This window comes from Hippocampus guttulatus, chromosome 7, assembly GCF_054856545.1.
Source record: "Hippocampus guttulatus isolate MCC_2025c chromosome 7, RoL_Hgut_1.0, whole genome shotgun sequence".
Classification (NCBI taxonomy): Eukaryota; Metazoa; Chordata; class Actinopteri; order Syngnathiformes; family Syngnathidae; genus Hippocampus; species Hippocampus guttulatus.
In genome coordinates, this window is record NC_141267.1 from 22,268,248 (window position 1) to 22,294,272 (window position 26,025).

General features: G+C 47.7%; 1 protein-coding gene across 2 annotated transcripts; it reads right to left on the reverse strand.

The window, feature by feature from the left end:
• Window positions 1-1,347: 1,347 nt before the first annotated feature.
• On the reverse strand, window positions 1,348-25,041 carry atp11b (ATPase phospholipid transporting 11B). 2 transcript variants are annotated; one of them, XM_086115423.1, is made up of 31 exons: window positions 24,706-25,041; window positions 22,104-22,220; window positions 21,618-21,707; window positions 20,465-20,545; window positions 20,134-20,241; window positions 19,725-19,853; window positions 19,252-19,355; window positions 19,131-19,178; window positions 18,911-18,975; window positions 18,255-18,336; window positions 17,807-17,957; window positions 17,166-17,363; window positions 16,776-16,934; window positions 16,471-16,658; window positions 16,310-16,378; window positions 15,951-16,024; window positions 15,623-15,726; window positions 15,264-15,445; window positions 14,783-14,986; window positions 14,484-14,637; window positions 14,181-14,283; window positions 13,938-14,083; window positions 13,761-13,820; window positions 13,266-13,393; window positions 13,026-13,164; window positions 12,579-12,602; window positions 11,876-11,941; window positions 11,585-11,688; window positions 11,153-11,318; window positions 6,469-6,632; window positions 1,348-4,253 (listed from the first exon to the last, which is right to left on the reverse strand). In XM_086115423.1, the coding sequence occupies exons 1-31, from the start codon at window positions 24,730-24,732 to the stop codon at window positions 4,172-4,174; spliced, it is 3,516 nt and encodes a 1,171-aa protein (XP_085971549.1). In that variant the 5' UTR covers window positions 24,733-25,041; the 3' UTR covers window positions 1,348-4,171. The 2 variants fall into 2 exon arrangements, with proteins under 2 accessions (XP_085971549.1, XP_085971550.1); XM_086115424.1 differs by lacking the exon at window positions 24,706-25,041 and adding an exon at window positions 24,245-24,690.
• Between the last annotated feature and the right edge of the window lie 984 nt (window positions 25,042-26,025).

The window sequence follows — 26,025 nt, forward strand, 5'->3', positions numbered from 1 at the left end:
GGTAAACTAAACTTCAGATTAAACAGAGCAGGCCCCTGTGCGCTGTAAATGAACAGGCACAGTCAGCTTGCAATAGCCAATCAGATCACGAGTCTACGTACCAGGGCCAGCTAGAAGGGTTTACGTCACTGGATGTGCGCGTTCGGTGATTGGATTAGCGCCTGCTAGAGGGAGCTGTTGCTGCATTTTGACCCAAAATGGCTGAAGGAGAAGACGTTGATCTGGTTGCAGGACTACTTTTCAAACAATTTTCAAGACGGACCTTCCACTGGATTTACCAATTGAAGTTTTTTACCAAGGCAGCAAGGAAACATCAGAGCACGGCTGGGCACTTACAAGCTATGGTGCGTTTAAAAACATTTGGGGACACTCGCGTCGATCTGCGGCTCTGTAAACAGGCACTACATTGGTGAGTAAATTAATTTTATTTTACATTTCTTCATGTTATTTTATTTCGTTAGGATTAATGGTCACGAAATAAAATGACAAAGATACAAAATTGTATCAAATAAATTAGGTCACCTGCAATTTATAATGGCGCATTGTAGTTAGCTTCGTGCACTAAAATTCATTCAATCTCAGCTGCTCAACATTTTCAGTTATTTGCTGTTGTATAGCCTATTCTCAAAATGCAAATGATCTGTTAATTTCATTTTCAAAGAATAGTTTGTTTTGTTATTGTGTGGTTGGTGTCTTCTATGAAACTGCGACATTGCGCAATTTATTGGACAGACTTGTTTATGATCACACAGCGTAATTTGGGTGGCATTACATTTAGTATTTTTGAAATCTTTTTATTTTTGACAATATCTGTAAATTTAGTTTCCTGCTCTTAATTGTGAATGCATACTTGGTGGTTTTAAATGCTCCTGAAATTAAGTGCTGCCTGACGAGCCTATATTGTGTTAATGTACAGTATGTGACGTCACCGAAGGCCTAAGGTTGAAATGCACGGCCCGCCACTGGTCCCCGTAATGCGGCCCAAGGGTTTGTCTTCAAGGTCAAGTCAAAAACTTTGGGGGTTGGGGGGGTGATTCATCTGATTCATTATTATTTCACGAGTGCGTGATTAATGAGAAAACCGTGTTTCTGCTATCAGGGCACATAGTACGTATCAAAGAAAATGTGTGCCTTTTGCTTCAATACTACCCCCCTCCTTGTATTACGTTTATACTTTGTGGTTTTAAAACCATTACTTTTATACTTAAGTAAAAAGCTGGAGTTGATACTTCTACTCGAGTAACATCAATACTCTTGACACCTCTGATGGGAGTTTTCATGCACAGCGTCAGGCTGGCTGGCTGCCTTTGACAGGTCCCATTGTGGTCAACCAAACAAGAAAACTGCTCTTGCTTAAAAATGTATTTATTTCATAAATATAACCGCATTTTCATACACATTAGCTGTAAGACAGTATAACAAGAGGAATGACAGACAACAGACATCATCAGCCGACAGGAGTGAAAGTCCAAATGATTCCCCGTTAACCTCCATGCTGAGCCACATCAGCCGCGTGCTGATGCACAACACGCAAGATCGGTTCACATTTTTCTGGCCGGCTTATTGAATAATTTAGGACTGCAAAATTGAAACTCGTTCCAAAGCAAATTGAAAAAGGCCTATTTCCCAAGTGACGTGAACATTTTGATTTCAGACCAAAGTCACGGACACAGCTAGCGGATCCCACTTAGAACATTTAGAAACGCAAACTCAACATCGACAGCATTCATATAATAGGAAAACCGTTTTCAGTTAGGTGCCAATGTACTCGTACCAAGATATCACGGCTTCATTAGACGCCGCAGATGGATGACATGATTTTGTTTGGTGGTGGTGGTGGGGGGGATTTTGATAGCTTTTGATTCTCAGCTGAAGACTAAGAAGCCTTTAGTTCTCCTTGATGATGGGAAAGACAGAAAACAAAAAACTAGACCGTATTGTTCGCGCGTTTGGTTTAGTTCAACCTGAGGTGAGAAGGTCCGACAACCCATCAACGACGGATTCCCGTTTTGCCAACAATTGACTGGAAACGTTGAGAAAGGGACGGACCAAGCAGCGACAGAAGTGGCTTTCCAACCGTTGACGTCGTCGTCAGTAACCGGGTCGGGACCGATTGACTAGAACGGAGTGCTGTGCTTTCATTGTCTGACTTAAAAACAAAACAAAAGACATTATTAATGAATAGACTGTGCACAAAATCACACATCAGACGTTCTCAATCCTGAACTTCCTTTGACATTGTTTTCAAATGACGTGATGCTTGGTGGCAGATGACAGGTTGGGTCGAACTGTTCCGGTGGAGGGGAGACTCCGGGTTTTTCGGGCCATGACATTTGAGTAGCCTCCTGAATAAATCATCCCTTCAATGAATTTAAGATTTTCCTGAACCATTTTCATATTGAACCATTTTCACATTGAACCATGAAGAATCATATTGAACTCTCGTTGAGCGACGACGGAAGCGCCGTGAAAGCAACGATGACGGAATTTTTGTTGGGCTTGAAAGAATGACAGATTGAGAAAGGCGGACGGGCGTCTCGGCCGCTGGAGAAGGACGGGCCGGCAAAATGAACTGACGCGCCCGCCTCCGAGTTGAGCAAAATGGTGCTACTCTTTGCAACGAGTTCACGCGGCGCTCACACTTCGTCTACGATAGCGCTATGGAACAAACACAAATCAATCCAAAAAAAAAAAAAAAAACACCAAAAAACAAAACAGAACAAGACATGGCGGACCAGGAAAGGCTCTCCATGGAGGATCTTGGAAAAAATAACGGAAACATCACAACTCCAACCTCGCCGTGTTTAAAACGGTTGTCTTGTCGGGCTTCTCCACGGGAAATCAACACGTCATGTTCAAAAGCACAAATACAAAAAAACTGAAAGGGAAGCATGACTGAAGAAATGAACGAGATGACTTGTAGACACGAAACGGCGTTTGAAAGGAGACGGAAACATTCGTCGGTCAAGAGTCGGCGTGCGTCAGTCGGGACGAGCTGAGGCGTCTGCCCGTTCGCTGGACCGCCATCGATCGGACGTATCGGACGGGAAGGGTGGAGCATCCCGGCCTCGGACGGACAGACAGACGCCTTTTTGTCGCCGGGCTGAGTGAAGAAGGCAAAAAACAAAACAAAACAAAACAAAAAAAACCCGACAGCCACCATCTGCCTGGGAAAAAAAAAAATAAATAAAAGAATATGGCTTCCACAACACACTTTTGAGGTCGGGAGAAATCGAGACGAGAAAGCCGCACAAGCACGTGCGCGGGCAGGCACAAAAAGAACGCAGCTCTTTGGTATCGAGGCGAAAGGAATCGGCCGGCGGTCCGAAGGGAACGCGCGGGCCATGACGGCTGGCGGCGGCTGCTGGATGCTACGGGGGGGGGGGGGGGGGGGGGTTACTCCATTTCGTAAACGTGAAAGTGCAGATCGCCGCCCGGATGGTGGCGGCAAAGGTCATCGGGAGTTTGGGCGCTGCCCGCGCCGCAGCGCGGTCCCGTGGCTGCAGTCCATCCGAGTATGAGCGGGAGTGCCCATGGAAGACCTTTTGGGCATTGAGTCCAGAGCTTCAGGCCACATGGACTAGGACACTCTTTGTCCTCACTAGTAAGCCAACTCGGCTTACGAGGAGAATAAGTGGAGTGTGTTCGTAGAACTGTCTTACTAGTTACCAAAAAAAAACAAAACTGTCTGACATTTCCTTAGTCAGCTCATGGCGCATGCTACTACGAACAACAGAACACCCCCCCCCCCCCCCCCCCAACTAGCTCACATGTGCGACTAGTGACGAGATTCTTCTGGTTGACATCACAACGCAGTTGTCAACTAGTGCGCAGTTTTGCTTCCACTTGCAGTAACAAGTTGTTGTACGAGTATGTGAACGTTGTCCTCATGTGCAGAAATGTCAAAAAGATTTGTCTTACAAATGAGGACAAATGGTGTCGTAGTGCAAGCTGGCCGTGGAGTGCGCGATATGCCGTCCGTCTCCGCAAATGAGCTTCATGCGCTGCTGAGGACCTTCGACTCTTCAGGTCCACAAGTGTCCTTTGGTTTCATGAGCGGCTCCAGCTGAGTCCGCAATGGACTTCCACCCAAGTAAGCTTTGAAGACGGGGCGAGGGGTTGTGGGTTGTGGGTGGTGGTGGTGACGATGGGGGGCGGGGGGTAGTGGAGCTCAGCAACGGGAGACCTCGATGGGAGACAGCGTCAGGACACTGCGATCATTGGAGTAGAAGTTGTCCGCGTCGGTCCAAGCCCTGAAACGAGGCAGCAGTACCTGAGGGTTAGGGCGGTCATGCCGTGGGGGGGGAGCGAAAAAAGGGGCGGGCCAGCGGCTGCCAAATCGCTTTGTTCGATTTTGGAACCCCGAGCAAGCAGGGTGGAGGATGGAGCGATGGAAAAAGTGCAACGGGATTTGGAAATAGGATTGGGGTGGGGGGGGGGGGGGGTTGAGCAGTGAAGCCTCATTCCAAATGGACGCACCGACGGACTTCCTGATGTCAGGCGGACCGAAATCGACAGCTCAGTCGAAATAAACACATCCGAGATTTTCACAAGGTACACTTGAGTCGCGTCGTGGCCTTCAGGCGGCGACGGCAAACAATTTTCAATGTCCTTTTCCTTTGGGTTATATTGACATACCCTTTTGCACCGCCCCCCCCCATCCCCCCCGACGGCTGTAACTCGGCTTTTGATGGAAATGAGGCCATGACTGTGTGTGACGGTGACGTGACATTTGCAAAGGGCCAAGAGGTGGGACGCAAATTCGTGCGTCGTCTCTTCCAGCTTTGTCGCCTGGAGTCAAGTCGGCTGTTGGCGGCCTTTGTTTGTGGGGGCACTGACTGCATCTAGGTTTGTTTTGGGGGCGAGCGAGATGGGAAAGAGGCGAAGAGAAGGAAGGGTCGTTGAGAGAAAACCCGGCGCGAGGCTTTGTTGGTGCGATGCGATCAGTGGTGTCCAAACTACGGCCCGGGGGCCATTTGCGGCACTAAAAATGACATTTAATTTGGGCCACAAGGTTAGCTAAAAAGGAGGAAAGATGGGCAGAGTCTGAAGGGAGGGTGTCAGAAAAAAGAGGTGCCATTTCTGTTCTGGAGAGCTTTTCGCTATAAATACAAATAAATGATGAAAAGAAGAACGCAATTTCTCCTCCAAAGACTGCATGCTGAATAAAAACAATTCAATTTTCGAGGCGAAAACTATGAATGATCCTCAAATAAGTGAAAAACTAGTCACCTAAGTAGTTTATGGGTTCCGAATGTGGAGACGGAAAGCTGATGAACAATCCAAACAATCTCAAATGTTTTTCCTGACTGGCTTGAGTGCATTTCACAAAGGCGACGAATTTTCAAGTGGTCCTCTCATCCTTCCATTTTATTTTTATTTTTTTTGTCGGCAACCTTTAAAACGAAATGTTTTAAACCCCCTCGGTTTAGAACACGCGAAGCCTGCATTCTGTTCACCTTTCAAGTCGCCGCTTAGGCTGATGACTAAGTTTGAAGAATCCACTCCAAGGCAAAGGGGAGGGGAGGGGGGAATCTTTTGTCGCCGAAGGAATTAGACGATGTACTTGCCGCTAATATAAAACGATGGCCCAAAGAGATTATCTCATTGAAATGGCACACGAACCGTTTTCGCAATAATTGAAGTTTTCCAGGGTTAATGAGATTATTACTCAGGACACGGGCTGGCGTAATTACGAAGCGCGTCTCCAATTGTAATTATGTGCACACGCTGAAGGGAGCCCGACGACGAGCTCCGTGGCAAATGGCTGCAATCTGCTCCAGGAGCAACGGCTGTGGAGGTTTTTTTTTTTTTTTTGGTCCCGCAGTGCACCTCTTCTCGTGCGCTCACAAAATCTGCAAAGGACTCACCAAAAGAACACGGACACAAGTGTGTCTCCATCTAACCCGGGGGGGGGGGGGGTTGTCCAAACTTTTTCGTCGGAGGGCCGCATAGAGAAAATTGGAGGGATGAAAGGGGCACTTTGCAATTCTTCAACTTTTTCAAGAAAGCAATCGGGTCTTGTTTGTATTGTCCTTTTCATCAGCTTTCTGTACAAGGCGTTCAGGAAAATAGTCAAAGAAAACCGCTTAGCTAGTAACGCCAAACGGCTTGTACACTAATGACAGGCCAGCACATGGACAAAAGTTACATCGGGACTAAGAGTGAGCCCTGTTGCATGCCTGTTTGTCTGTCTGCTTGAGATTTTTACTGTGGCGATGGCACGATGCTTTCGGTTTGGCCGGAGTTGATCGCAGTTGATGCACGTAAGTAACGACGCGACGTTCCGAACGGCGCCGGCCTTGCGGTGCCTTCCCGCCAGGAGCGTTTCAAAAATGCCCCTTCCCCCAATCATTTGATACTCAACCAAAGCGTGCGCCGTTCCGCACAAGCGCTCGCACGATGAGCCGAAACGCGCAGGCCCGCGGACCGAACGTTCGAAACCGAAGGCGGTCCGGTCTTCCCCACCTGCTGCCGCGACCGGATGCGTCGCAGTGGTTGCTGGCGCTTGGCCAGCGTCCGCTCATTTGCTCCAGGTGGCGGGCCAGCCGGGAGCAGACGCTCTGCCCGTGTTGGTAGCAGCACAAGGACTCCAGACAGCTGAGGGCCTTGGCCTGGGGCGCTGACAAAGACTTTTTCGGGACGCGGCGTGCCGTGGGGAGAGAAAAGGGAAGAGAAAGAGGAGACCTCGTTAGCCACGCAAACAAAGTCACCATCATACTCAAAAGTGAAGCCATGTTGGCAAATGGAAGGTCAACATTCAAAGCATGCCACCAAATGGGACGAAAACGTCCAAATGAAAGAAACGCAAATTTAGAAGCTAGTCATGACAAGAAAACCTTTTTTTGGGGGGGGCCAGGTTTTGTTGTTCGCATTCCAAAGGAGCCCATCAAACATGCGATGGGCCTCGCGCGCTAAGTCACTCGTCCACTGTGATGGACAGCCTCGGATCCGGCATCCCTCCGACTGCCGTGAGTCCACGCGTGGCGTTGGAATGCGAGCGCACAGAGATTGTTCTGACCAAGATGAGCCTCCAGAAGCTCAGCGCAGGTCAACTCGTCATCGCTGCGACGCCTCATTCGCAATCCAATCCACATCAGAAACCAACCACAGTATCGGCCAAGATCAGCAGTTTTTGTTTTTTTGGGCAACCACAAAGTGTACAATTGAGGAAAGTTGCTGCATCCTGACATATTGAATCGGGTGCTTTGTCCATAATCAAGAGACCCCCCCCCCCCCCCCAAGAGAGTGCAAATCTTTTCCCACTCTGTACACTGAAATGACCTCCTTGCAGAGTAAACCCGACAAGGTCAACTCTGATTTTGTCCCCGCTCGTTTGGGGTTGCGTTTCAAAGGACCGCGCCCCATTTGACCGCGAGCAAGAAATTCCCCCGTGCTAAATCCCTTCGCGGACAAATCTGTACTATTTTTGTAACGCGGCGACAGTAGGACATCTGCGGAGCACAAACTGCAGCACGGCCACAAATGTGTCGTTGAAATTCCGTTAATTTGCCGAGTCATTTGATTGATCCGCGAGACGGCAATCGATCCTCAAGTGTCAATGTGGTGGGTTTGTAGATCACTTAAGATCACAAAAAAATAAAATAAAATAAAGTCAAAGTAGACAATGTATCATTCGAGACTGAACATGCGCTAGGATACAGGCAGCAAGGTCAGGTGGTTCAAGGAAAACATGACAGAAAGATGTCAGCATGCCGAGCACATTCTCCGTCAAATCGACTGAAGAATGGCGGACGGGAGGGGGGGGGGGGCAGGCGCGGGAAACTCGTGCCCAAGTTGAGGGTCGAGCTGGGGGCCGACGGTGGAGGTGGGCGAGGGCTTTCGGAATCGCAACGGTTGCGGATGCAAGGATACATCAAAAGGTGGGGGTGGGGATGACAAAATGAGGCGCCGAGGAAAGGGAGGGAGCGACGAGCAAGGGGGGGGGGGGTGTCGCAGGCAGACCGGCCGGTCCGTAGGACGTCATGTTGCTCCGGGGCAATGACGGTACAGTACAATGGGAGAGTCGGACGTTACTACCTAGGGGGTGTCAAGGGTCTGGGCTGAGGGCGGCGGGGGGAGGATAAGCAGCTAGCAGGTGCCAATTGTCCTCCCCTGGGCGCCGACGGGCCTTAACAGAGTCAGATTGTGGGCCGACTCAACCCTCGTCCTTTTCCATCTGAAGGACACAAGATGCGCACAGTGAGCGCTGCCGGCTGGTGGTTCGAGCGGCTTCCGGCTCGGCCGCCGCCTCAAACGCAAGACACGCAAAGCCAGAAATAAAAAAAAAAAGAAAGAACGAAAGGAAGAAAGAAAAGCGACGACTAAGGCGAGCCGGTGTGAACGTTGCAACATGACGCCCACAGCAACAAACAACTCTTGGCGTACGGTAGTTTCTCCGTACGAGCTTTAAGATTGCAGGAACTGCAAGCCACCGAATTGTGAAATTCCCTTGCTTTTAAAAAGTCTTAAAGCCCTACGAAATGTCAAATTGCAAATGGGGTCGCTAGATACGGGGTTTCATTTCTAACGGCACGCCGACTTAACACATGAAAAAATATTTTAACTGCGAGTGTGTGTGAGTGAGAGAGGAAGACCTGACAATGTTGTTAGTAGTCTTCAATTTTTTTTTTAAATGTAATAGACTGTGTACCAAATTATTAAGCATGCAGTATTGACAGAGAATAACATTTTTTGATCATCAATAATTACATTCCCTTGATATTCATTTTTTTTCCTTTTAGCGACTGCGCCAAGCTGACAGCGGGAATTGCAAAATGAATCGAAACGCGCGGCAGCTTTGCGAAAACAAAGATCTCAATCTGTCATAGTTTGTCAACGCAGAGAGCATTCAACAAATTTGCGCTAAAAACAAACCGTGCGCATTATCCGGCCCCTCGGTTGAGCTTCCGTTTCAGAATGCTCTCAATAGGGTTGAGGTCGGGAGATGGTGTGTTGCAGAGGTCATTCGGAAACCCGCAGGGGATCGAAACGGAGCCCACCGTCGCGCGTTGCTTTTCCCCTGTGACGTGTCGATCGACGAGAGGGCGTTTCGGCGTCGCGCGACTTCATTTCAACGTGTACGCATCGAAAAGTAAACTAGCCTAATCATGCAGAAAAGTGGAAAGAACGTTCGCTTGATTTGGCTCATCTGAGAAATGAACAAACCTGCCCCAGAGTGATAGCGGAAAACGCTCGTTTGACTGAAATCCTCCCATCCAAAATAACTTGGAACACAGTATATTTCAAAGTCGGGATGGGGGCTGACTCTGTCTGGTGTTCTCTACCTAATTTTGCCCAGCGGGTTCTTGGCTCTGGAGAGAGGTTGAAGAGCGATGAAGTCGTCACCTATTGCCACACAGTTGGAATACATCTACGCCAAAGCATACAGAGAGGTTAGACCTTCAGAAAACCACACGCGCGCACACACACACGAGGACAACAAAGGTTAGAGCACACACAGAAAAGATTGGAGACAGCCCCCCCCCCCGACAAAAAAGCCAGAAGTTGGTCAGCTTTGTTTGTTTGAACGTGCCACCTTTTGTGATGACCTAACCGCGTACGATGGAAATATGTAATCTGAGAGTATTTTCCTTCTCGCTCTCCTTCATGGATTTTTCTTCCTCTGACCCCCCCCCCCCCCCGCTCCCCCCTCCCCCTCGGTCTTATTTTAAGACACGTGACGTCTGCATGATTAAGCGGTCGGTTCGCACAAGCGGAAAAGGTCATGACAGCAAGTGTAGCGAGCGCCGTGAGGAGTCTGTGCCCTCCGGACAGAAGCCGAAATGTATTGGCGCAAAACACAATTCATGCAAATGTTCGGTGCGCCTTCCGAGTCGAAGGGGAGCAAGAGGGAGTGCGTGAAAAGCAGAAACTACGGCGGTGTACAGTCGAGCGGTGCACGACCCAGCAATTTTCTTCCGCTTATCCGGCCGGGGGCGGTGGCTTTAGCAGGACTTCCATTTCCCCAGCCACTTAGTCCAAATTTTCGGGGGGGGGGGGGGGGCGGACCCCGAAGTGTTTGTAGGCCGACCGTCAGATGTGAAGGGACTTTTCCATGACGGGTTCAAGAACACCAAACGGTTTCAGGGTAGAACTGGAACCCGTGGAGGTGTCCAGAAGGCTTCCTCATCAGATGCCCGAGCCACCTCGATTGGCTTCTCTCAATGCGGAGGAGCCGCTCCCGGATGACCGAGCTTCTCACCCTCTCTCTTCGGGAGAGCTCGGACACCCTGAGGAAGAAATTCATTTTGGCCATTTTGCATGCGTGATCAGTGATGACCCTGCACCGATTCGCCTGTCAATCTCCCGTTCCCGCTCATGAACAAGATCCCAACATACTTGAACTCCTCCACTAGGCGGCAGGATTTCATTTCCCGTCCTGGAGAGGGGCACGCCACGCTTTTTGCAGTCCCACACTGTCCAAATGTGAGACCGTGCTAATCTGCTGCTCAGCCAATCCAGAGGCACCATCTCTAATGTGCACACAAAGTTGCAGAGGCGTGTCGACCAAGACATCCTCCCAGAAGCTTGAATAACTCCGGGCGGATCTCATCCACCCCCGGAGCCGAGTCCCCGGGGTGCTTTTTAACCACCTTGTTGACCTCAAACCCCCCCCGGAGAGAGGAGAGCGAGACCGCCTCAAGAGACCCGAGACTCTGCTTTCCCATGGGAAGGTGGAACTGAGGCGGTCTTTGACATCCCCTCCGCATCGACTCACAACATCCCGAGTCGCGGCCAGCAGTGCCGAGTGTTAAGAATGCGCAGCTTCCCCCGTCCTGATGTCAGACGGTGGACCAGAATTTCCTCAAAGCCGTTCCCCATGGCCTCAACGAACCCCCACGCTTAGGTGACCACCAAAGCTACGGTCCGCTCGGCCAGCCGGTAAACCCGTCGGCTGCCTCCAAAGTCCGCCAGAATGTCAATAAAAGCCCGAAACGATTCCTCCTTCAGATTGACGGCATCCTGCGTGGCTGGTGTCCACCAACGTGTTTGGGGACTGCCGCCACGACAGTCACCAACCGCCGCATGGCCGCTTCAATGCCCCCCCCCCCCCCATGTGATTTTTGGTGAGATTCTGCCAGACGTGCGCTCCGTCAATGACTCATTTGACAAGAAGATTGCCCCCAACTCCTTTTGCCGCCCCTTCTACCTGACTCTTCTGTGTGCCGGTGGGCCGCAGATGTCGGTAGAACACTTTCTTCACCACGTCGGGAAATAGGCACGTGATGACAATGATGATGATGGCGAACCAGGCCGAGCCGCTGGACAGCAGTTGCACAAAGACAAAATACATGTCCTGCGTGTGGAGGAACGGCCTGTGAGAGCAAACGGAGAAGAGGAAGCGCCCTCGTTCACAAATTGTGTGTGAGGGGAACAATGTGAACAAAAAACAAAAGGTGACTGAGAAAGAACTCTTCGGGGGAACTGACCATATTTATATTCTACAGTGTTAACAATTTCGATGAACGGTGAAAGGTGACAGCCTCTCATCAGCTGGTATGAAACGGTTGTACTAATTTCAGGACAAAAAGGTTCTCGGCTGACGATGATTCGGTACTTTAGATGTCAGGACTTTTCTTACCAGATGATTCCTCCGTAGAAGAGAGAGAAGATGAAGTAGAAGGCAATTGAGCCCCACGTCACAAAATGGTTCATCCATGTCCAGAAGTGAGTCTCCAATGCCAGCTGTTATTAGTTCGAGCAGACGGGGCGATAAAGGTGTGAAACGTTCATATCGACAGGTTACAAAACAAACAATGCTTTGAGGATTTGCCAAGAAAAAAACAACAACAACATCCCATCAGCCAAAGCGCACGTACGCATGCGCAAAATACCACTTGAATTGAAGAGCAAAAATATTTGAATCGTTTACCTTTAACGTGACAGTGATGACCATGACCGTAAAGACCAACGTCCCAAAAGTCCAATTGCCAAACATCTGTCGGTGACAGAAAAATTGACAAAGAAAATGAGTCCTTTTTCTCTCCAGTTTACAAAATGTGATCATTACTTCCTGCCACAAAATAAATCATGATTCGAGTTACGCAAATGCCCGTCTTAACGCTTGAACTCGTCGTCATTGCTCGGACCATGCAGCAGTTTCTCTTGAGGAAGAGACGTTGACCCAAAAGTTAATCGACGGCTGATCCGTGTGGGTGCGGAGGCTATCTAAATGTACAGTAAATGCAGCTTTTCTGTGAGTTGTTCATCCCTTTTCTAATCCGCTCGGATGCGGGCTAGCCGGAGCTTATCTGAGCCGCCTGCGGGCAGCGGGCGGGGGACACCCTGAACCGGTTGCCCGCCAATCGCAGGGCACACACAGACCAACAACCATCGGCGCTCACAATCACACCTCGGGACAATTTCGAGTGTTCCATTAAACCTGCCATGCATGATTTTTGGAATGTGGAAGGAAAGCGGAATACCCGGAGAAAAGCCACGCAATAATTTCTAGTGTCTGGAGACAAAATGATCACCCATGTAAAAAAAAAAAAAAAGAAACAAAACTGTGTCGTTCCTAATTGAGCGCCGCCCGCCACGCAGAAAAGCTTTCAAATTGTAGAGCTGATGCTTACCAGCTGCCTGTTAGCTCGCAAGATCTGAAAACATGCACGGCATGAAGGCAGGAGCCGATGAAAGATGGCAAGAGAAGATAAGTGAGAAAAGTCAGCAACAGTTAGGATGACACAAATTGCAAACCGAGGCAAGATGAAACGTCTAAAAACCAGAGACGGGTTATAAAACTCAAAACAAATTCAACCCATGGAAACGCTTGCCATTAGGGAGCGCGACACATCGGGAAATCGAGAGGTCGGGGGGGGGGGGGGGGGGTGAGCGCAGAGGATCATGCCAAGCCGGTTTGCACAACATCAACATTGCATGTGCTCTAATTGACCCTCGGGAGGAGAAGTGGACACCCGGAGGAAAAAGCTCATCGCATTCGTGCCGGGTGGGAGTTCGGGGATTCTACTTTTGAGATCTGACTAAAACATGAGCAAAAAAAAAGGGTCACGGGCACGCACCTGCCCGTTGCCCATCAGCGTGGTGTCTTCGCCCATCAGCGTGTAGGAGCCAAAAAAAAAGACAAAAGCGTGACAGAAGCCCAAGGCCGTCCAGTAGAGGAACGTCCGGAAAGATAACAGAGCGTTCCTGCTGATGTCTCTGTAAAGAAAACACGGACAGGAAACACATTTTCAACTCTTCTATAAATTAAGCTGTGTGGGTCGGTGCGCTCGGGGGGGGGGGGGTCCCCTGTGGAGTACCTGTACAGGGCCGGCTTAGTCTGCAGGACGTGTGGATGAACAAGCTGTTCAAAGAGACTGTACACCAGGATGGGCAGTGAGGTAAAGCAGATGTTGTACAGCGTCAGATAAACGCTGTCATACAGAGTCTGCAACACAGTCAGCAGCGGCAAGTCAACATATGACTCGGCTTCACGGCGATTCAAAATCATTTGGGCGCATTCTCAACAGCTTGCTCGCGTGTCAAACTGGGGGGGGGGGGGATTTTTCGAGACAAATGAGTGACTGCGGACAAGCCGCTCCCCCCTCCCCCCGCCCCTTTCTTATTCTGAGGCGCGTTCGAGAATGTTTATTGTGCTGGCCCCAAAATGGCCGCACTTTTCGAAGGAACCCTGACATAAATGAACTTCAAGTTGTCGCGAACCGAGTCACCACTTCGGGTCTTGCGCAACACGGAAATGAAAAAAAAATAAATAAACATGCGGTCAATAATCAAGGGCACAAAAACAAACTTACTTGCTGTGAAAACAGGCAGAAGAACTGGTATAAAAACTGGGGTGTGATAAAACACACATTCTGCAAAAGAAAGAAGTGCAACGTTGCATTCAATCATCTGAAAAAACTTTTGGGGGGGGGGGGGCGATGATCAACGGCCTGCGAAGCGCCAATAGGAACACTTTGGACTCACCGCACCTTATAGAAAAAGTATTGCACGAGTGTGGCGATTCGAATGTAGTAGAAGTGACCGTGGACCAGCAGTAGTTTTGCCAGAAATCGAAATCTGGCAATTGCATAGTCGCTGTTTCTCACGGCCTGGCGACCTTCCTTTCCCATAATGCCTGCGGCGACAGAAAGAGCTGTCAGGGCGCCGCTTCCCACACTGGGAAAGGCCAAGAGTTGAAAAAGGCGGGACACGACCCCCGGGCGCTTGTTTACCGATGCCAACGTGGGCTTCTTGAATCATGCTGACATCGTTGGCTCCGTCCCCAACGGCCAAGGTGATCGGTTTCTCTGGAGAGCTTTTTAAAAGACGCACCACCTGGACAAAAAGAAAAAGAAAATAGCACTTTTTTTTTTTTTTTGCACTGGATCTTAGACCGTTAAACCAAAAATATTGAATATTCAATTTTAAAAAAAAAGAAGCAAGAACGTGTTGATTTACTGAAAGTAGCAGCAAATGCAAAAAATAAAACAAACGACGATCCTCAGAGTTAAAGATAACAATCATAATGTCGCTACCTTGGCCTTCTGCAGCGGGGCCATGCGGCAGCACAGCACCGCCGAACAGTTTTTGCAAACTTCCATAAAGAGCTTTTCATGTTCCCTCAAAGCCAAAGATAAACTGGCTCCATCCACCACCAGTCCGTGCTGGATGACGTGGTCCTCTTTGATCCTAGGAGCCGACGTTAGCAAAGCTCAAACAAGCAGTTGGGAGTCCAAATTGGTCACCCTGCGCATCATCCCCCCCCCCCCCCCCCCCCCCCCGCGATCAGAAATTTCAACGGTAAAGACGCGTGTTTCGTGGAAGACAAAGTCACCTTCGAGCCAGCCTGCGCAGCTGCTCGGCGCACTCGTTGTCCGAGCGTTGCTGCAGCAGCTCCAGGATGTTCATGGTTCGGTGGAAGTGACCGCAGGAGAGGCTGACGCTGACCGCCGTCTCGTGTTTGTCGCCGGTCAGCACCCACACTTTGATTCCCGCCAGGCGCAGGGACTCGATGGTCTCCTGAACTTTGTCTTGGAGCCTGGCAACACAAGATCACAAGAATGACTTTCAGTTCGGAAATGCACAGAATAGTGTGACAATCGGTTGAGCTCAGGGGGTGGGGCCAAGTCTGGTCCTCGAGAGCCGCTCCCCAGTTTTACAGGAAAACCCCCCCCCCCCCAAACCCTTAATGCCAGCTTCACTCAAAAAAATAATTTAAAGGGTCAACAGCGGTCACTGCGAATGTTGTGCCAATCGCATCCTATATGAGACACTTTGAGATGCGTCAATTTGTTAAGTCGATAAGAAATGCGTACTTGTCTTCCACCCCCGTCGCTCCGAGGACTCGCAGGTTTTTCTCGACGTAGCCGAAGGCCTGCTGTAGTCTCTCTTCCCTCTGCTGCAGCGCAGTGCGGGCGCTGTTCAAATGCTTGTCCACCTCAATGTACTCCTGTGGACTGAAGTGGCGACATGCGACCACCAGGGTCCGCAACCCTCTCTGCAGCGGGGATGGGGAAAAGGAAAGAAAAAAATTAGGAGCGGCGGATAGACTTTGTGACAAGGTCCACATGTTGGTTGCTTTTATTTCATTGCTTGAGCCGAGTGCGGCGTAGAATTGTTCACTGCCTTTTGTATCGATTGTGACAATTGTCCCAAGAAACATCCCATGACTCACCAAGGCAAACTCATCGACGTGAATTCTCGTCTTTTCGATCTCACCGCTAGTGGCGAAAGGAAGAACGGCCGACTCTGCTCCCTTGGTGAATAGCACTTTGCCACCTCCAGGTTGAATCAAAGCAAAAAGTTAGGCAGGCATCCATCAACTCAACATTCCACATAAAATGAAGAGATTACGCTTCATCATCCTCAAACGTATGTTCAAATATCGAAGAAAAAAAAAACCCAATCGATATCTCCTCAACTGCCATCGATTACTTGGAAAATATCTTGACGTTTGTTTCTCAGCATAGACGTCATTTCAACAATAGAAAAACTGCCGGTACCTGAAGGGCTCTCGAGTATGACACTCATCCGTCTGCGGTTGGCATCAAACTCTAACACATGGAGCAGTTTATATCTGAAAATGTAAGAAGAAGAAGAAGAATCACTCATTTGCAGCCGTTAGGCGGGGCAGGAAAAGGTCAACCAACACGACTTCCAAAAAAAGTGTCCGCCCCTTCAACTTCAATGTGCACGACTACCCCGGCTGAAATGGGGGAAAAAAAACGTGTCATTCGCTTCCCACTTCGCAATTATCTGCCACTTTATGTTCATTGATTTGTTATTTAAAGCATCTCATCGTCTGGCACGTCCAACCAACGTTCTGAATGAATCGGGTCACGAAAACGTTGTGACAACCTACTTCTCTGCTTTGCCGAACGTTTTGATTTCCATTGTGTCGCCTCTGATCCCGGTAAAGGTCACACCGATCCTAAGGATGCAAAACAAGCAAACGGCGTCTGTTAGAGATTGTGTGGAGTGGCAGTGGCACCCCCCCCGCCCCCAGCCAAGATTTAACTTTACCTCTTCGCTGCCTCCACTAAAGCTTTCTCATCTGGTGAAGCAGCGTAATATTCCATTTCATTGGAGGAAAATCCGTTGACGTGGGAGAATGGATCTCCTGCGCCAGAGAGGCAGTCCGGCTGGTCGTAGCTGATCTGGACTGTGTGACACAATGACACCGCTTTGAGAAATAGCAATTCCTCTCCATCCTAAGGGGTGGGGGGGGGGGGGGGCAGGGAGCGCAGGAAAAAAAAAAAAGACAATGTGTATATTTGGATTTGAAATTCAAGACACGCATGCCCTTTGCAGAGTCGAGTCGGTCTTACCAAATTTGGCGTCGAGCCATCCGGCGAATCGTCAGTTCGACCCTCTGGCACAAGTTTGCCATTCACTTCCTGATACTTGATCCCATTGATGGAACACTCCCGGAATTGCATTTCATTTTCTGTTAAGGTGCCCGTCTTATCGGTAAACACATATTCCACCTGTCAAACACAAACCTGCACGTTCACATACCTTCTGTGTGGCGAAAAAAAAAAAAAAAGTCCCACATTCAAGATTCCACAATTCAGCAAGTAAACTGACCGATCAACAACAACAAAATGAAAGACACCGTTCGCGCTCACAGAAACGTATTTTAGCTTTGGCTAATTCATTTCTAAATTATATTTCGCCTTTATTTACAATTACATACATTTAGTCCGTCTGTTTCATACCTGGCCGAGTTCTTCATTGAGGTCTGAGGTGTTGACCTGAGCTTTCTGGTCACTCTCCTCATGGTACAGGTCTAAATCCCAGCCTATGAAAAAGGAACCAAGGAACTTCTGCATCTCCACAGTAACATAGAGTGAGATGGGAATGATGAAATTGTAGAGAACCAGGAATGCCAAGAAGTCTGAGATGAATTTCAAAATCTGTGGGACGTAAATGGGGACAACTTGTGTTCCATTGAGTGGGAAAAAAAAGGAAGGCAGTCAGCGGTTAAGAGCGGAAGAATTAGAATGAACGGTTGTAAGCATTCGATTTATTCAATGACGGTAAAAGTCTGACTTGCATTGGAACAACAACAAAAAAAAAAGGCATCCATTTGCTGATTTCGTGGAATAAATATGCATGCTACCAATGAAATGCATGCATATGCATCATCTTCGGAGCTCATCGAAAACAATCACACAGCGCACACATCCGAAAAGCTGATCTTAAGTGAACGCGGCAGGCAAAAAGGTTATTCATGCTTTAAAAAAATAAAGAAATTAAAAAAGAGAGAGCGGATACGGCAAATATATCCCATTCGATGTCACATTTGTAGCGAGCGGATCATCTGCTCAACTGACAAAAGGACATTTGGACAATTTACCGGGCTGCTGTTTTTCTCTTGATCGGTCTTTTGGTTGTAGAAGGGCTCGTCCCATTTGTCCTCAGCCTGCCAGGCATATTTCAGAATGGTACTGAGGACAGCCTCCACCAGCAGGATGACCAGGTAGATGATTAGGAAGGTATTCATTGATCTGATATGGGAAAATGTATTTAACAACACGTACCTGACGAATATTTCTCTAGGATAACGCGCATTTTTTTCCCATTGATAAAATAAATCATTCAAAATCGAGGGGGAGTATAAGACACAAGTACACATGGAATGACCGATTTTTGTCACATTGTATGGACATTTATCAGTTCCTACGCATTGTGGAAAAGGTCCACTTTCATTCCAATATGCTATTTAATGTCCCGTGTTCCCGATCAATATACAACGGAGATGCACCGAAATGGAATGGGGCTAATTTGACAACGAAAATGCTCACTTCTCCACGGCAGAGCGTTTCTGAGACTTGCATTTATAGTTGAGGGCCATTTTGGACTCCATCCCCGTATAAACTGCAACACCTACAGTAAAACACACCAGAGATTAAATGTATTATGTTAGGACAATGTGAGATTGCTCATGAAGCTAAAACTGAGTGTGCCTAAATGCCAGAAAGTGTGTTTCGTGATTTAACACTGTTTGTGTGAAGTATTAGCGCACACGTGTTGGCCCGCGCGTGAAGCTACGTCCGTTTGTGCTAGCATGCTATTCAGGCTAGCATGCCAGCTAATACGATTGATGAGTCTCATAAGAAGGTGTTTTGTCGATGTTGAATAATCGAAGGACTGAAAGCAGTTGTCAGGGTGTGGGCACTTGATGATCCTCTTCGTTTTTTAATGATTTGCTGCCGTCGGCTAGCATCATCTACTTGTAATAACCTCCATTTTGGGGGCGTCAATTACGAACTGATTGGCTATGTACAGCAGGGCACTCTTTCCCCCTTCAACTGGCAAATAGCAAGGGTACGCTGTCAGTAATTTAGTTCAGAGCAGCAATCTATCCGTATCAAATCTCGAAGACAGAGCTGCGAGTTTTAAACGGCCTCTCTCTTGAACTCGCTGTCAAACATCGCACTGAACGAGGCCTTTGACTCACCGAATATCTCTTTGGTATTTTTCAACCTGGCCCCTCGTAGCAGCAAGTTTTCCGGACCTAGTGGTCTGACATACAGCGGAAGCAACGTCCCGCAGTGTTAATTAACAAAAAGATGGACGTGTATACATATTGTTGTCATTAGGAAATAAATATTCATTTAAAAATGTGATTGAAAAAACAAAATCCTGAGCAGTCACACTAAAATGAATGAAAATCTCACCTGACAACGTCCTCCCCGTGGTGAGTCACTGTTATTCGACCAACAAACCTGCGAAGGATAATGCCTTTTAGCAAGGGTTGACGAAGATTTGGGACAGAATCGTTTTTGTGTGTTCAATTACCTGTAGAGGTCAGCTTCCGGTTGCTGACACTCGACGACAGCCTGCAAGGTCTCCAGTCGGGACACCGACTGACAGACGGCCGTCTCTGTTACCGAGAAGTGCGTCTGCAAACATGGGCACACAAAAGCTGGTTCAAGTTGAGAATATTTTCGGAAAGGCGAGCCAACGTGTGATTCAAGTTCAAGTTAAAACACGGCGCTGAGCTGTCAAGGAAGGAATGTCATCTCTTTGTATCTTGCCACACATGGGTCCAAAACAAAACATGAAAATTTGTCAAAAATGTTTATGGTAGATGTTTACCACAATGGAGGGCTTGTTTTTACAAGAACCCCAAAAAAGGTCACTTTTATGCAATTGCCACACTTTGGGACAACGGACAATACGGAACGCAACCACAATCAATAGTGGACAGCCGCTTCATCATTTTCTCACACAATCCCACTTCCCCGCAGGCCAGCGGCGTCTTCACACACCTTGAGATTGGTCTCTCCATCGAGGCTGGCGGTGGTAATGTGACAGGTGCCCTCCGAACGGTCTGATGACAGCAACACCAGATCGGCCGGAAAGGTCTCATCTTTAGCGACGCGTACGATATCCCCCACCTGCGCAAACAGCCCAGAAAACACACATTGGCACCTGCGTGCATGGGCGCTGTACTCCGAGTGCAGGCGTTAGATCAGGGGTGTCCAACTGATGGCCCGGGGGCCATTTGTGGCTCGCCACCCGTTTCTCAGTGGCCCGCGACATGACAAAATAATATACTGTATATAATACTAAAAAATTGAAATTTGACACGGGCCACATGATTTCGAAAAAAAATTCCTGGCCTGTTTACAATGCTCCTTGCCAACATTTTCGGAGGTGACCGTTTCCCTTTTATACCCGGATGTTCTTGGATCTTGTCTGGACCAGGCTTCCACTGCGGACAACGAACACAGGGGCGCCGTTCACCTCGTTGTCGGCCTTGTGTCTCAGCCAGTCCTCGTAGCCCTGTCAAGGCATCATATCAGATTTTTGCAACAGATCCAAGCGGCGCTAATGAAAGACCTTTTGGATACTGACAAACGCGACGCCGATCACGAAAGTGGTTTGCAACAGAATAATTCCAGCGCGCTACCGCACAAACGACAACAAGCGCGCTGTGTTGAGTCGTTACAGTCGCTCTGCGTTTTCGACACGGCGAAAGGGAAGCCACGAGGCAAGAAGTTGTCACCTGTTTGATGGCCGTTACTGTGATGACAAAGAAAAGGGGCAGACCGCTCGTGACGGGGGAAGTCGGTGTGTCAATCATTAACTGGAAAGACAAAGAGAGTAAACATGCTCAAAAAAAAAAAGTATTCATTCTCATGACGGGTGCGTATCGCCGGTAAAACGAGACTAACTGCCTTGCGTTTGTAATTTGCATTTGTCATTGCAAAGAGGGTCGAGGAGATGTGGAAAAATGACAGTTTGTTTCACACGCTGCCGCTTTAAATAAAAGAGGAACGTGCTGCACGCTGACATCAACCATCAACGAGACAAATGCACCGTTTTGAATCTTTTCTCGGCCATAATCCAAATTATTTTGGTTAAGGGCCTTTTTCTGAGTCGTCGGTGAATCGGCCTTTCTTTTTTTGCCCAATAAACAAATGTACATCTCTACTGTTACGGTCCACACATTCATCAATAGACGCAAATGACCTCGATGGTGTCAAAATATCAATGCCATGTTTGTGTGTTATGTCATCTCTGTTTCAAGATAAATAATGGCCACTAAAAAATTGAACCCGCGTGAATTCAAGGCAGATTTAAAAAAAAAAAAGCATTGCATCCGTGATCCGATGTCAATTGGCCTCGGGTTGAAAAGCCGCCACGATACTTGGCTTGACGAGGGGGTGGGGGGGGGGGGGCATTGCAACGGCGTGGATCGAGTTATCCGTCCCTGCCCATTTAAAAATAAAAATAAAAAATTTGATTTGTCTTTCCACACCGTCAAGATACAAAGGGGCCCTTTTACTCCGTGCGGCAAATATGACCTAAGCTTCACTGACAAGTCGAGTGGGTGAAAATAGCCTTTTCGAAAGAGTCGAGTCCATCGCTGGGGCTTCACGACATAACTGGGGAGCGCTCTGACAACTTGTGAGCCAAATCTCACTCGAGCCGGCGGACTGATGCTTTGTGATGTGTTCATGCTTAAGGGCGCTTGTAAAGCTCCATTTTTTTACTTAACGTGAGGGTGCAGCGTTTTTTTTTTGGGGGGGGGGGGGATCTCCTACCGGTGCCCCACGGGCTGCTGATTCATTCACTCACACTCCTCTGCGCAAACAAGATGCATGTTTTTAGAAGGGTTTGATGTCACGTGAGGAGATGAATGTGCGCGCGTTTACCTGTACGAGGAAGATGATGAGAAAGTAAAAGTTGGCTATCCTTCTGAACTGCTCGAACAGATTCTTTGGGACAAAATTCCAAATGGTGTACTGCAATAGAAGGAGACAAATACTTAGCGGTGCACCAACAAAGTAGAAAGAAAGGACTTCCCTCTCTCTTTTGACGTGCTTTTGGCGCTCAGAAGTCACATTCGAGTAAAACAATAACGTCAGGCAAATGATTAGCCCGCTAGCAAGTTCAAGTCAACCTAAGATGGCTGCTCAACTCTAATGCATGCGATCAGTCTCCCGCGCGGGCGCCTCATCGTCTACAGAACATTTTCACCCTCCCCATAACAGATGGCGAAGCGCCCGCAAGAAAAAAGGACCAAACTTGGCATCTCTCGTTATCGGCGACCGATTCTAACGTCTACGTAGACACGAGGCCGGAATTGGGACAACGACAAGAGAGCGGCCATCCGACTGTTACTATTTAAGCAATCGTACCTTTGATGATATGATTCGGTTGTCGGCAAAACGTTGAGGTATGTAGTGACCGTGCTGCGGGAAGCGGTTTGCCACATAAACCGTCCTGGTGTCGCTTTGGTGGGGCGGGTCAAAGCCCTGGAGGTGGAGGGGGTAGAAGGGGAATGGAGAGCGGAGGAAAGATGAGCCCAAAAACTTGTAAAGAGACATGAACGGGAACATTCCTGAATCACAGTTGCCATCTCATAGTTTCCCGAGGACCGCGTCGTTTCCAATCCAGTTACTTGGAGTGCTATCAAAGTATCAAAGTGTGGCGCTCGATCAAACAAGAGGCACGAGACGGGGGCCAGAGTGGGATGACTTTTCACAGATCATTTTAATCATGTACATCATTGTGTCTCTATTATGCATGCTCAATCATGTGTGCGTGCGTGCGTGCGTGTGTGCGTGTATCAGGTCGCACAGACACTTTTTACAAATCGGACCAATAAGTGTTTTTAGTTTTTTTCAATTGTGAACTCCCCGTTTACAGTAAGCAGAGCTACCCACATTTAGGAACCCCCCCCCCCAAAAAATAGCCCAACAGCCGTAGTTCAGACACCCCTGATGTACACATTCACGCGCACATGTTAAATCCTTCCAAAGGCGTGGCTTGAAAAAGATGTAAAGATCAGAAAACATTAAATATTCTTTTTTAAACTGGAAAAATTGTCCATAACATGCAAAAAAAAAAAATAATTAACGACACAGAAGTTTTCTTAGAGTCTTAAATAATACAGTATAAAGATTTTAACATGACAATCAGTGACACTTCTGTTCTTGTATGATGAATATTCAGGGCAAGTCGTGGCTGTGTAGCCGCCGCTGTCAAAGGCGCAACGCAACGTTGCTCATAGGTGGCTTCATAACACTGCTTTTCAGCCGAGCCGTTTGTTATCTTTGCCACGGGATGTTGTTTCAGCCTGTTAAGTATGTCTATTTGTCTTTTGCTGAGAGGTCAAATTAGGTTGGAAACGGTGACCCCTTCCCAAGCAAAGAAGTCCGTCACTGGTCACACACAAACTTAACGTATGGCACAAGAAAGTGAAGAGTCGACATCGACCAGGTTTGACAGAAATAGGAAACTGCAAACGAGCCATTATTTCAAACGTCAGGTGCCGGGAAGTGAGAAGTGCAAACCGAAAAACCACATCTGGTGAAATGACTGCTGAGTCACTCTTGAACAGAGCTACGAGGACTACGGTTCTGCATCAAGACCCATCAATATGATGGCACAAGTCCAACGACGCTCAATACCAAGTTACAAAGTGTTTAATATTTGCTAATAAGTGCCATTTTAACAAGAGCCTGAGTCTGTTATACTTACATTTAGTTTCTTGTTCTACAACTTAATGCCAGTATTTCATATTCTTGAGAATCAAATGTTAATTTGCTCCTGTTACGACGGCTTATCATAGTTTCAGGAGCATAAAAAACCCAACAACGATATAATCATTCATCGTGATCGTTTCTGTGAAAATATATCATCCTAAAAATGGGTTACGGGGACAGGCCTTTGCCCATCAGATATCGAGTGGAAATAGCTGCGGATGATAAGATAAGAACGATTGACTCCTTGAATGTTGAGGACGAATGTGTTCAAAAGTCCTCGCCAACCGTCTGACACGGAGCACCTCTAGCACCAGCAGCTTTGATTTAAATCAATTATTTTATGATGACCACGTTTTAGTAAATCATTCACCAGTCAATAGTTACTTTAAAAAGACATTAACGGTGCACCAACAAAGTAGTTGTTGTATCTATAACAAAATAAATACAGGTATATACACTACAAAACTGCAACTTTTGCGCTGTTACGACAAAGAAAAAAAAATAGCCAGTACGAAGTTAGTCTCGAGCCTTGGGCATTGTTGTACGAGGAGAAATTCGTGTTTTGAGCGTACACAGATGAGAACAAAACTCATGAGAGGAAGTCGAACGTTCTTTGCTTTCCATGAATGCGCACACATAAAATATTCGTTTAAAAAGAGACAGTTTAGGATGGAAATGATGCGTTAACCCGAGCAGTCAAAGCCCGCAAATATGTAGCAAGTCATAGCACAAAACCACAGAAGAGACAAGAGTATTGTATTGTAAGAGTTGTAACGCTACGCGGTAATTACCGGTATTCAACATGAAAGTGGAGGATGATCTGGGTCGCCGCGTCATCAAAACTGTTGTTTCTTCTCGGCACGAGGGCGAATCGTACAAAACGCCAACGGACCCAAACCAACTTCAAACTGACTTCGCACAAGTTGAGCAAATGAAGCAGCCGGTCTGCCAGTGCGTCTCAACTTAATGCCAGTCGGAAGTCAACTCAACGCTAACACCCGACTGTCTATTTGACTACATTGTCTTCTCGTTTTCACCAACTTGACGTTTGCTAGCTGGCTGGATTATATGGATCGACGTTTTTTTTTTTGACACATCATCCAAAAGAGCTATCTGGCAAAGCTAGCTAAGCAAATTGCCCACTAAAGTTCGTCCACATTTTTCTTGGCTACCGTCACCCTTCATTTAAGTGACAAATCTCAAATGCACTTTGCAGTGAACACTCTTGACAACGTTGCAGAAGAACTCCTACCAGCTGCTGTCGTATCCATCGGAGCATCCTTGCGAAAAAAAAAAGACGTCCCGAGTAGCCGCAACAGCCACTAGCCAGCACTAGCAACTAGCTCCTCCGCGGCGAAAAGCGTCCCACAACATCAACGTTTCCCCCCCAAAAGGCAACTCCTCCTCGCGATCGCATTACGCGACACATTCACACTGCGTCGTAGTGCAAAAGATACAAGCGGCTCGTCCCATTTTGCGGTGAGATTCGGCCAAAATGCTCCGCAGTAAAAGAGCCAGACGACTGAGCACACCAAGTCCCAGCAAAGCTACGCTACATCTCTTCTGTCGGCTTGTCTTTCTACAGGAGCGCGCAGCGCGGCTGCTGTTTCCACTTGCAAGCTTCAGCGCCGCTCTGCGCCGTCGAGGCACTCCAGGCAGCCTTGCAGCGACCCCTGTCGGTCGACAGAAAAAAAACTCCCTTAGTGGACGTGGTGACTGGCGGATGGTGTTTCTCTCAGTTTCTTTATTTGTCTGTGGTTTTAAAATTGCGTGTGCGTGTACGTACGTGTGGGAGGTATTATTACATTGCTTTTCCGTAAAGCACTTTGAGCTCCTTTGTTGTATGAAAAGTTGAAAGTTAATTCATTGATTGAAACCCTGCCTGAGAAGTTGTATCAGAATAAGAAAACCTTTATTTGTCTCACGATGGAGAAATTCCCAATTTACAGCAGCACAGTTATGAAAGGAAGAACAAAAAGTATCGGAGCTGCTGTAAAGGCAGCCGCTCTCGCAGCGCCATCCTGAAGTCAGAATAACATAACAGCAAAATAATACAACACAGCACATAAGACACAGACAGTCATTCAATCTTAACCACTCTCTGAATTCTCTTTGTTGTTTGAAGCAGTTCTAGATGAAAGAGGTGAGGATCAAAGTTGTCTTTTCACCAGTGGATCAGGGACGTAACGCTGAAAATGTTTGTGCGTCTGCTACAAGCTAAGTTTCGAAAGCAAACAAGAAGTTTATAGAGAGTTCAAGACTATAATCGGTCATGATGGGATACGATTTGTGTGTTCTACATGTGAATCAGAATTTTTCCGCGTTTTACCACAGATTTTGTTTAATTACATGTTCCTTCTGCCTTACAAGAACCGGTGTCAAACATGCACAATTCACATATTTGCAAACGTGAGCTCTTGAGCTCAACCAAGTTTCAGCTACATTCAATAGCCGCAGTTATTTTGCGTATTGTGTGTGTGTGTGTGTGTGTGTGTGGGGGGGGGGGGGGTTCCCTCTCCACTTTATGCCGAGTTGATGCAGAAGCAGCATCTTTACAGGCCAGATTGACTCC